We start from the raw sequence: 12091 nt of genomic DNA on the forward strand, positions 1-12091 counted from the left end.
AGCTTCTGTTGATAAGAAAAAGAGGAGTGATCTGCTATGTCTATCCTACGGTGCCACATATACTTTATTCATTTTAACCCTTAACAACAGTCCAGTAAGGAGCCTTAGTGTGCTAGATATCAATGATGCTTAAAAATATGTATGAGTCTCCTCTTTTCAGCCTCAAAAAAGGATTGCAATTGCATGCCTCTTGAGGTCAGGTCATACAACTTGTTTCGATTAATGAAATTTAAGTATGTGTATGTTACTTTTGGACAGAGTGCATTTAATTACTGTCCTAATTGTTACTGTTCTCTTTGCCTTCTTTGGCAATGTGTGGTAGTTGGTGTTAAAATCAAAGTATAGTATAAACCTGAGCCATCCCATGAGAGAGAGCTTCCTTAGGAAGTCTTCCACGTATATAGCAGAAAATGAGTGAGAAATAAACCTTTGATGAGTTATGCCACTAAGATTGTATTTTTACAGCATATGAGCTTAGTATACTGGCTAGAGCTAGTCAAACAGGGTTATCCCCATTTTTTTTCCAATGTGACTAGCCCCAGAAACATAACTCACCCACAGTTCTACCTTTGATTTCGTCCCTACTCCAAGTTAGACCTTCTTATGTTGTTTTTTTTTTTCCCCAGTTACTATAGTAAAAGCAATATTATCTATTTAAAGGGAAAGTGCCAGCCAAATAGTGTGCTCTGAAGACATCAGATTCCATAAGCATTTATTAAACATCTACTATGTTCCAAAGACATTATGCTTCCATGTATGTTGTTACACTTTAACCTCACATGATATCCCTGGGGAGGGAGATAAAGATATCAGTATTTCACAGAAGAAGAATCTAATTCATAGAGTAGTTAAATGAATTCTTCAAGACAAAGCACCTAGCAAATGGTAGAAACACAAATCCAAGTTGTTCAACTCTCTTTAGTATGCTTTCCACGGCTACTGTACAGGATTAGAAAGTCCATTCAATTAGAGGGCAGTAGGTCCAACTAATACACTACTTTACAAGATGTGATGGGTGAAAGTAAAAAATGAGTTTAGACAGATAACATTCAAAGCTGAAATGAATGTACTAGTGGGATATTTTGGGTAGTATCTAATAGGGTGTTCAGTAGTACTGAATTGGACTTTTGCTTCTGGTAAGATGGAGTAGATGTACTTTTTTAAAAAGTGTCTGATTTTGAATGCTGAAGAACTTACTGATTCCATAAATATGTATTGAGGGTCTTATCATGTGCCAGACCCTGACCTTGACTCTTAAGTATATAGTAGTGAACAAAACAAAGGCCCAGATCTCCTGGAGCATGTTTTAATGAGAGAGGGAGTAGTCAGTTGGTGATACATCCATGGGGGAAAAAATACAGCAATAAACAACTGAACATATTCAGCTGGAGATGAGAACAATGGGGGAAAATAAAGCAGGAGAGCAGGATTAGGAGATGGTGGAGGAGTGAGGTTAGGTTGAATGACCAAGGAGACCTCACTGATGAGGTGATATTTGAGTAAAGACCATGAAGAAGCATGATGCGGATATCTGTAAGAACATTTCAGAAACAGTAAATAACATAAACCTGTAGCAGAAGTATAATTGAAGTGTCCAAGGAAGCAAAACAGAGCAATAAATGAGGTCAGAGAGGCATTGAGGAGCAAGATCATGTAGTACCTCGTAGAACATTGCAAAGGCATTAGCTATTACTCTAAATGCAAGGGGGAAGCTATTACATAGCTTCCAGAAAAGAAGTGACAGATACAACACACATTGGCTGTTGTGAGAATAGACTGTTGGGTGACATGGTTGTGTGCAGGAAGACCAGGCAGGAGGCTGTTGCAGTAATCCAAGTAAGAGAGGATGGTGGCTTGGATCAAGATGCTGCCACGTCCACCCCCCTCCTGGGGCTGTGCCATCCCTCCAGGCAGCCCCGGCCCCCGTGAGCCCTTCTGCAGCCTGTGAGAAGTGAGAAGATTGTTGGATTTACTTTGAAAGAAGCACCAGGATTTACTGAGGCTTCATATATTTGAGGAGCCTCTAGCGAGGAGCTGGGAGAACACATTTGCTGTGAGTCCATGTAGAGCTGGATGGGTGGGGACTGTGCCTTAGCCTTTGGGAAATCAGTGAAGGGAGGGATGGAGGAGCCTGGTAGGCTGCAGTCCATGGGGTCGCTGAGGGTCGGACACGACTGAGCGACTTCACTTTCACTTTTCACTCATGCATTGGAGAAGGAAATGGCAACCCACTCCAGTGTTCTTTCCTGGAGAATCCCAGGGACGGGGGAGCCTGGTGGGCTGCCGTCTATGGGGTCACACAGAGTCAGACACGACTGAAGTGACTCGGTGGCAGCAGCGGCAGGGCCTGTTACCTTCTACTTGATCTGGAGATCACAGGTCTTTTCTTTCCCTGGAGGCTCCTTAGCCCAGGTTATTGTCAAAGTGAGGCCAGGGAAGAGGAAAGTTATGGACTGAAGAGTTGCTGCCACTACTGCTGTTACACCATGGAATGAAGGGTCATTTGTCCTGAGGGTCTTGGCTCCATCTGACTTTGTTATTCTTCCCGTCTCCCATGGAGCTTTGAAGGTCTCTCTGCACTGAAAAATACAGGCCTGTATCCACTGCCAAAAGGAGTCCCATCACCAGGCAGAAAGTGATTTGATACCAAGGTGAAAAGATGAGTGGAACTGCTGGACCTAATCGGAGAGGCAGAGGGATAGGAAAAATTACAGTTGTTAAGACAGAAATTTGGAACAGTCATGTCCCTAGTGAGGAGTCTTTACAAAGCAACCCAAGCCAAGGCCAGGAGCAGACAGCTACCCCAGGAAGTCTTCAGTGGATCGCTTCGTCTGTCTGCCTTCCCAAATAAAGTGCTGGATCGGCATTTCCCAAAGGATGACCTCAAACACATCTGTTCTGCAGAACATTAAGAAAAGTTATAGAAGAAGAAGGGTTCTGTGGTTACCTGAGTTTGGCAAATGCCTTACCAGGCTCAATTTAAAAGTTTTCTTTGAGACAGGGCTTCTTGAAGCCTTTGGTGTGCATTATGAATATAAAAGGAGAGGAAAAGAATACGTAGTGTGTTCTGCATTAATTGGACCACAGAACCCTTCATTCTGAAAGGGTTCTCAAAGAGTTATGTGATTGGGGAACAGCCTTTGGGCAACATTGAACTCGGGAATACACAGATGACATCAACACATCTTCACTCACCACCTCCTCTGAACCCAGGGCTGGGTACTCACTAATGAACATCAGGCTGGCATAAATAATCTGTGATACCGTCTGAAAGGACATAATATGGATTCCACAATGTACAGTTTCTCAAGAACAGGCAGAAGTCTAGTTCTTTATGTGTAGAGAGAGGTTCTAATGCCAACATGGCTGCAGCAAGCTAAGAGTCGATCCTAGGGTGAGAGGCTCAGTAGGGAAACGCAGCAAGCATTAGACGCCGGGAGAGACACGTGACAGAGTGGTTTGAGTGAGATGCAAAAGAGGGAGAATGGCAATGTCTGGGAATTGGATATGGAGCTTGAAAAGGTGGATTTTGTCCCCTGAGAGTTAAAACACCAAATAAATGACACCCATTTCTATAATCCCTGAGAAATGACCGGGAACACAGCTTCACATTCATATAACCATCAGGCCAAGCTAGGACTTCAGGGTTCCTGTTTATGTTAAACAGGCGCTCCCAGGAAAACAAACATTCTGGAGTCCAGAAGATTAGTAATCCCCTCACTACCCATCTTTCCAAGGTGTACATCTCCTTGAACAACCTTCATTCCCATCTTGGACAGTGATGTTCACTGGCTGTGATGAGTGTAGCATCTTCCCGATAAACGCTGTGCAGTGGTACTGGCCGCTGTGACTGAGGTTGGCGCGTGGGATAGAGAAGTTGGTGCGCTGATAGGAAAATATCTTGGATTTCCCATCCTGGTAGAACGTGATCTTATTCAGAGGTTGGTTTCTCCAGCTGTGGCACCTCAGCATTATGGGCTCCCCTTCCTGGAATACGAGGCTGGGGGTCTGGAGCAGCAGCCAGTCTGAAAGACACAAAGGGACCGCAGGACCCGGAAGGTCTTGACTCAGATCTGAGACCCAGACCATCCCTCCGGGGGCCAGTGTGTGTCGGGGGGAGTTTAAATGTGGACTCACACACCCCTGGTCTCTAATTCTGGCTCCTCCGTGTATGCACCCTGTGATCCTGGGTAAATAATTCTTTTGGACCTCAGTTTCCTCGTATGTGGAACTAGTCACAATAGTACCATTAGCTGCACTGTCTACAGTAGTTGCTGGCACACAGTAGGTGTTCAGATATGCTTGTCTTCTCGTTCCCATCCTGGGAGACGCAGCTGCAGCCCTTCTGGCCCAAGAGGCCTCTGCAGGAGGATACAGGGGACCCGGAGTGCAGTCACTTTCCCCGAGGGAGGTGGGGGAGAAGCCAGTCTGAGAGAGAAGACAGCATGTGAGGGGGACGCAGCAGAGACCTGTGTCCTTGGGGAGAGTCACGGGCACCGACAAATATTGGTTTACTTGGTGCATGTTAGTAAACGTGGAATTCAGTGGGGACTTTGTCTCAAGGCAGCAGTGACATGGGTGGGCCATTAGCCGGCTGTGTATTTTTTCTCCCAAATTTCGTTTTTTTACTGCGGAAAAATATTTAATTTCTTTGTTCCGTAGGGAATAGAGGCTTAGGTAGCTACTTCTAATCCTGATCTCAGCCCACACCGACTTTTTTCCTGAAGTTATAGGACAGAGCAGAGTTGAAATTGGAAAGAAAGGGTAGGAAACAGCAGATACCTTGGAAGGGAGCAGGGAGATAAGAAAAAATGACAACAGTCACACGTGTGCCAGTCAACCACACTTAGACCCTTCAGCAAATCATAACACCAACCAAGTTATATTTATGGAAGCCACCTCAATAAGAAGCCCATGCACCTCAACTAGACACTAGCCCACACACAGCAACGAAGACAGAGCAGCCATAGATGAATAAATAAATAGAAATTTAAAAGACACGAGTTTCACCTCAGTTGCACAGACAGGGGACAGGGATTAGGGAAATGCTGATTCTCACCAGGACCTCATGTGGGAGGCAGTGGTATCTCCACTAGCAAGTGAGGAAACTGAGGCTCAAAGGTGAATGAAATCATCATGTTTAGATGGCTAGTAATTCCCAGGGCTAAGGAAATGGCAACCCACTCCAGTGTTCTTGCCTGGAGAATCCCAGGGACGGCGCAGCCTGCTGGGCTGCTGTCTATGGGGTCGCACAGAGACACGACTGAAGCGACTTAGCAGCAGCAGCAGCAGCAGGATTCAGTTGTGCTGTGTCTGTGCATTTGACTCTGCCATAATAATGGGAAGCTTTCTATGAATTAGAGATTTTCTTCTGCTTCTCTCACACCCAGATGCCTGTTGGTGGCCTGGTCACCTTCTTGCTCAATCGGCACCAAGACAAAGGAGCCCACCATATTCTGAGAAATCTCTTAGGAACTTCCACCTCACCACTCATACTAAGCCGAGGAGGTGGGTTGAAAAGGGAAATGAGTAGACCAAAACCACTTCAAACAACTCACAGCCGTGCTTTCCAGTAAGTAGGCAACTGCCCTTTCCTAAAAACCTCTGCATGGAAGCAGATTTCATCTCCCCTTGTTCTCCCAGACTCTCCAGGGCCTCCTCTACTGACCGGAAATCACATCCAGATGCACAGGGTCGCTGAGGCTGGTCTGCTCCCTCTGGCACCTGTAGGACCCACTGTCGTTGCTGCCGGCCCTAAAGCTGTAGCTGGGCTGCTTCTGGGTGTGGATGGAGCTCCCGTTATGGAACCACGTGGTGAGGTTGCCTGCAGAGAAGCTGGTCCCCTGGCACATCAGCGTCACGTGATCCTCCCTGAGCACATTGATCCACGCAGGCTGGATGGTCACCACAGCTTTTGGGAGATCTGCTGAAGGGCAGAGAGAGGAGGCAGCATGAGGAAAAGGGACCCCAAGGGCCTAAGCAGACCCCAAATCTCAGATGATGGAAAACTGTGGCCATGCTGCAGACAGATCAAGAGAAGAACCCAACCCAGAACAGGTCCGCACCTGAAGGCAATTCCTCCAACTCATGTAGCCACACAAGGGCCCCCAGGGACCCAGATTCTCTCAGGGAGGAGAGGAGGAAGGGTAGGGAAATGGGAGAGGGGGCAAGCACACAGTCGAGAAACACAAGTACACCTCGCCCAAGGAGCTCTGCCCAGTTCCTTCTCTCTGTCTCTATTTCTCTTTCTCTCTCGAACTCACACTCACAGACACACACACACTACACATACATCCTTTGGGGAATCACTTCCCCCACCCTCATAAACTGAGGCATTTGGACACTAGTGGATAAACTGTCTTCCCAGCTGGATGAAGACAAGTGGGGCCACCTGGTGGAGGTGCCAGGCTGAGAGTCAGAGGTCACATTTCTCTTCTGACCTGCTTCATTCCTTATCCTGTAGAATAGACCTGTCCTGACACCAAAGCACAGATGAATCTCTATGGCCTCAGGAGAATCAGAAAGAGTGAGAAAGGCCAGAAGGCCAGTCTAGGAGCTCTGGATTCAGTGACCCAGGAGAGCCCCACCCCCTACCAGCCCTGGGTGGTGGAGAGGTTAGTGGTGCTGAGCAAGGAGTGCCCAGCAGTGTTCACCCCACCCAGCCGCAGCCAGTAATACGGCCTCCTCTTTCTGTCCAAGGGAACAGGCCCTGAAGCCTTCAGATACATGAAAAATGGACAATTTATCAACCCATGGGGATAATCTAAGCAGATCATGTGATTCTGCATGGCTTGGGCTCGTGGTTTAGTTGGGAAAGAGGAAGCAATTGAGACAGAGGACAGTTATTTTCTATGACAGAATCTGTGAAGTGTCATCATAACAGAAGCAGGAGGGCTGAGGCATCTGTGTCCCTTGGCTGCCCACCCCTGGTGGCTTCAGTGGAAGGGAAGCAGGAAGGAGAAGGGGGTGCAGGGCTTCTTGTGGGTGCAATTCCTCTTTCCTGGCTCTACCTCAGTCTTGGATTGCTGGTGCCTCCAGAGTTCCTCCATACAGGGTGCAGGGAGCAGAGAGAGCTGGGGGACAGAGGGGATGTGGTGGAGTACTTACCACATTTCCCAGGAACAGGAGCTGCAAGAGAGAAAGCAAAGATCAGCCTGGTGTTTGGATATGATGATTCATCATTACAAATAATCACATTGTGAAAGGTTGTTGCCGAGCCGTGAAAGATGCCAGGACTCTTGGCCTCTGGAGGAGAGGAATTCAATCCAGGCCAGTGACAAGGCATGATTGCTCAGAGCTTTTGTGTAATAAAGTTTTATTAAAGTATAAAAGAGATAGAGAAGGCCACTCCTTAGACTGGTCTTCTGACATAGACATCAGAAGGGGGCAGAAAGAGTGCTGCCTTGCTAGTTTTTAACAAGAAGTTATATTCCTATCAGCAGCCTGCTGATTAGAGGAAGGAAATGTCTCAAAACTCAGAGAGTGGTACCAGGCCCCTTATTCACAACGCGCATTTTGAGGTAACATTGGCACAAGGTGAGTCATCCCAGGCCATAAAATGATTGACATGAATCTTGAAGAAAGGCAGATTTCCAAACAAATACATAGTCTCATTAACATAGCTTAAGAGAACATTTCCATTGGGAAAACACACTGGTCTGTTGAGCTCTTATGGGTTCTGAGTGTTAGGCTAAACCGACTTGAAGAAAGACAGAGTCCAAGGTAAATACATAGTTCATTAACATAGCTTAAGAAAAACATTTCCCTGAGAAAAACGCATTGGTTAGCTCAAGGTTTGAGAAAAGTTAAGTTCAGGTGGAACCCGGTGTCGTCATGGCAACACAGAATTTTAAGGGAAACCTCCTTTTAATTTTGTATAGAGAAGGGGAATACAATCTGACACTTGTAGTTTCCTCCTGCCGTTTAAGAGAGAAATAAAAAAGTGTCTGATACTTGCAGCCAGTCCTCCATGTGGGGGCCCCTAGCCTTCCTGCCTGTTACCCTCTCCCTTGCAAATCCCCTTCCCTCTCTCGTGAGTCTCTTGAGGTCCTTTAACATCATGTCTGCATTTCGTTCACCTGTGGTGTTCATGCCTTAACTTGTTCAGCTGCGTTAACAAAATTACCACACAGGGGCCAGACTGATATCTTCATAAATTTACTGTCACCATATTCGGAAAGACACTAAACTGCAGTTCTGACACTTGAAGACATTTGCTCTGATTCTCTTGGTAGTGATACTGATCTTTTCCTCTCTTCATGCTTGCAGTGCAAGGAGGCATTCTTGATGTCTCTGGTCCCACAACTGATGCTGCTGGAGTTGCCTGGCTAACATATTTTCTGATCTCCATCCCTGAATAACCCAGACTCTCGTGCGCTTTTCCCCAGGGGACTCTCCTTTCACAGAAAGAGAATAGGCCCTGCTGCCTGAAGTGGCAGGCCCAGAGGATGGCCTCTGCTCCCCAAGGCAGTTTTTATCGCTCCTTCATGCCTCTTATTGCTTAAGACAGCATCGGCCCTCTGGCCTAAGATTTAGTCCCAGTGAAACATACATTTCTAAGGAAGGTGAACACCTTGGCCATCATCAGTCCTTTAGGTCTAGGTCACTGGACGTTCCTCAGGGCTGGCTCAGCTGTGGGAGGTGGCAGATTACCAGGGGCCTTAGTGCCCAGTGTCATTGGGCAAAATGTTTAAAAAGCCCTACTTCTGCCAATTTCATCATTTCCCAAGGCCAGCAAGGTCGTCAGAATGTGATTTTCATCAGCCTGCCTTCACCCTCCTGACTTTCCTGATGTGCTTCCCACCTCAGCCCTCATCCTTGCCTCTGGCTGTAGAGAGGTTAGTGGTGCAGAGAAAGCAGTGCCCAGCAGTGTTCACCGCACCCAGCTGCAACCAGTGCTACCACCTCCTATTTCTGCAGCAACCCAGGTGGCAGCAGCTGACTTAGAGAAGCCCACCTGCCCATCGTCCTGATCCACTATCCCTGCTGTGCCCCCCACTCACCCAGGAAAGGCAGAGCTGTCCACAGGAGCATGTGGCCCCAAGGATGCCAGGGCGTGCAGTGAGGTCGGTTCCTCCTGGCAGCAGGGAAGGCTAGGAATGAGGGGATCCCCATCACCTCCTGGAGCGAGCAGGTTGCTCTGACAGCCCTGCACGACAGGCACTGGCTTCTCTCGAGGCCTGATAGATTCCACCCAGTGGGCAAATTCTGGAGTCCAAAAGAGGAAGTGAAAAGAAGTGTTGCTTTATCATTGGCTCCTCCCCTTCCACCCTCTTTCCTCTAGGGAGTTCCCTCCCAGAAGATTCAGGGCTTCCCAGAATGAATCTGGCTCAGTCCCACTCCAAGTTCACAGAAAATGTAGAAACTGGGAAACAAATTCTCCTCGTCCTCTGGGGCCACAGCTGTGCTCAGCCCCAGGGAGGAAGAGGGGAATGGTCACCCCTCCTCAACTCAGAACTCTCTGTCTGTCTCTAAGGCGATGGAGGAGAGTGTGCCAGGGGACTCCCCATCTTCTAGATCCATTTAGAGGTGTAGACACTGGCGTCAGACTCCTCCTGAGACTGAGCAGAGGGGCTTGAGGCCACCTTTCCCCATCATTTGATTGCCTTTATTATCATAATCCAGACTCCGTTTTGGATTGTGGAACCAGGACAGAGAAGTGTGTCAGGGTGGCGATAGAATGATCATTCCCATCTTTTATCACCCTTTGTCTTTCTTGTACTCTTCCCTCCAACAAATATCTTCTGAGCAGCAACTGGTGCCTGGTTCTTTATCTTTCTCGCCCTCATTCCCATCACTGTCCTATCATCATGGCGTGGTGAAGAGCAGGGCTTTGGAGCTGTAGTAGTCTAATTTGGAATGACAGGTAGCTTCTCAGAACTACAGATTCCTCATCTGTATAAATGAAGATTAATATATCTATCCTTCAAACAGGATTTCTCAGCCTCAGTACTATTGACATTTGGGGCCAAATAATTCTCCATGTTAGGACCTGTTTCATGCATTATCGGGTGTTTAGTAGAGTCGGACATGATTGAGTGACTTCCCTTTCACTTTTCATTCATGCATTGGAGAAGGAAATGGCAACCCACTCCAGTGTTCTTTCCTAGAGAATCCCAGGGATGGGGGAGCCTGGTGGGCTGCCATCTATGGGGTCACACAGAGTCGGACCCAACTGAAGCAGCAGCAGCAGCAGCAACATCCCTGACCTCTACCCACTAGATGCCAAGTGACATCCCCTAATCGTGAAAATAGAAATGTCTCTAGACTTTGATAAATCTGCTTTTGGGGGCAACATTGCCCCTGGCTGAGAACCACTGCACTCAAGGTTTTTGAAAATTAAAAGATAATTTGTGTGCTAGCACCATCCTTTGTGGGTATCCAATCAACACGAGTTCCCCTTTTTTGCTTTCTGTCGTCATCCTTGTCACTGTGTGCTCACCCTCAACATCCCCAGAACAGAAGATGCTCTGGGACCTCTCTCGGGGCCCTCTGCTGGGGCCTCTCTCCCAAATGCTTTCTCAGGAAACAAGCTGTAATATTCTAGAATATGATACTGTAAAACCTGCGTTTACACTCTGCAGTCTTCAGAAACCTCAACTACCCCTTGGCCCCATCGGCTAAGGCTTTACTACTGGCCCCACTCTACCCCGCCTCCCACTCCCAATCTACCTCCAGCCCTTATCTGATTCTTAGGTGAATAAGTTTCCTTAACCAGTGACAAGGCTCCAGTGAGCTGACATCAACACTTTAAAAGCTAATTTAGGAACAACTTGGTGGTCCAGGGCTTAAGGATCCGCCTGCTAATGGAGTAAACACGGGTTTGATTCCTGGTTCGGGAAGATTCCACATTCTGTGGAGTGACCAAGCCTGTGCACCACAACTGCTGAAGCCCACGTGCCCTCGTGCCCATGCTTTGCAAGTGGAGAACGCACTGCGGTGAGAGGCCCATGCACTGCAATTAGAGAGTAGCCCCCACTCGCAGTAACCAGAGAAAGCCCATGCACAGCAAGGAAGACCAAGAGCAGTCAAACAAAAAAGGAAAGAAACTAAAAATAGAGTAATCATATGATCCTGCAATCCCATTCCTAGGCTTATATATATCCAGAGAAAACCATACTTCCAAAAGATATATGCACCCCAGTGTTGATTGCAGCGCTATTGACAGTAGCCAGAACATGAAATGGTGCATATATACATTAGAGTATTATTCAGCCATGAAAAGGGATGAAATAATGCCATTTGTAGCAACATGGATGATCCTAGAAATCATCATATTGAGTGAAGTAAGTCAGATAAGGACACATATCATATGATATCACTTATATGCAGAATCTAAAAAAAAGTGAACTTATTTACAAAAGAGAAACAGACTCACAGACTAGAGAACTTATGGTTATGGGGTAAGTGGGGAAAGGGTGGATGGGAGGGAGAGCTTTGGAGTTCAGATAAGGACACGTATCATATGATATCACTTATATGCAGAATCTAAAAAAAAGTGAACTTATTTACAAAAGAGAAACAGACTCACAGACTAGAGAAATTATGGTTATGGGGTAAGTGGGGAAAGGGTGGATGGGAGGGAGAGCTTCGGAGTTCAGATAAGGACACGTATCATATGATATCACTTATATGCAGAATCTAAAAAAAAGTGAACTTATTTACAAAAGAGAAACAGACTCACAGACTAGAGAACTTATGGTTATGGGGTTAGTGGGGAAAGGGTGGATGGGAAGGAGAGCTTCGGAGTTTGGGGACTGATGTGTACTCACTGCTATTTTTGGAATGAATGGCCAACAGGGACCTGCTGTGTACCACAGGGAATTGGGCTCAATATTTGTGGCAACCTACATGGGAGGGAAGTTTGAGAAAGAATGGATGCATGTATGTGTGTGGCTGAATCACTTTGCTGTGCACCTGAGCTAGCACAGCATTGTTAATAATCTATAGTCCAATATAAAATAAAAAGTTAAGAAAAGACATCAGTTCAGTTCAGTCACTCAGTCGTGTCCAACTCTTTGCAACCCCATGAATCGCAGCACGCTAGGCCTCCCTGTCCATCACCAACTCCCAGACTTCACTCAAACTCACG

The 12091-nt window shown here is 46.9% G+C and overlaps 1 protein-coding gene across 5 annotated transcripts; it reads right to left on the bottom strand.

The window, feature by feature from the left end:
• Positions 1 to 677: 677 nt before the first annotated feature.
• Positions 678 to 10062, bottom strand: LOC113883709 (low affinity immunoglobulin gamma Fc region receptor II-like). Of its 5 annotated transcripts, none has more exons than XM_027527658.1 (5): positions 9003 to 10062; positions 7108 to 7128; positions 5669 to 5926; positions 3759 to 4025; positions 678 to 2678 (listed from the first exon to the last, which is right to left on the bottom strand). In XM_027527658.1, the coding sequence occupies exons 1-5, from the start codon at positions 9112 to 9114 to the stop codon at positions 2500 to 2502; spliced, it is 837 nt and encodes a 278-aa protein (XP_027383459.1). In that variant the 5' UTR covers positions 9115 to 10062; the 3' UTR covers positions 678 to 2499. The 5 variants fall into 5 exon arrangements, 4 of the variants coding, with proteins under 4 accessions (XP_027383459.1, XP_027383466.1, XP_027383448.1 ...); XM_027527665.1 differs by having other exon boundaries at positions 5669 to 5923; positions 9003 to 10061; XR_003508722.1 differs by lacking the exon at positions 9003 to 10062 and having other exon boundaries at positions 2803 to 4025; positions 7108 to 7291.
• Positions 10063 to 12091: the final 2029 nt, after the last annotated feature.

This window comes from Bos indicus x Bos taurus, chromosome 3, assembly GCF_003369695.1.
Source record: "Bos indicus x Bos taurus breed Angus x Brahman F1 hybrid chromosome 3, Bos_hybrid_MaternalHap_v2.0, whole genome shotgun sequence".
Lineage (NCBI taxonomy): Eukaryota > Metazoa > Chordata > Mammalia > Artiodactyla > Bovidae > Bos > Bos indicus x Bos taurus.

Excerpts from the sequence above, each read along its gene's own strand:
- LOC113883709 (XM_027527637.1), bottom strand. The coding sequence starts at position 7,285 with ATGCCTTGTCACTGGCCTGGATTGAATTCCTCTCCTCCAGAGGCCAAG. Across the intron at positions 5,927-7,107 it reads TCCTGTTCCTGGGAAATGTG|CAGATCTCCCAAAAGCTGTG; the intron begins GTAAGTACTCCA and ends TCTGCCCTTCAG. Across the intron at positions 2,679-3,758 it reads TGTCCAAGATGGGAATGAAG|GTCCAGCAGTTCCACTCATC; the intron begins GTTGTTCAAGGA and ends CTCTCCGATTAG.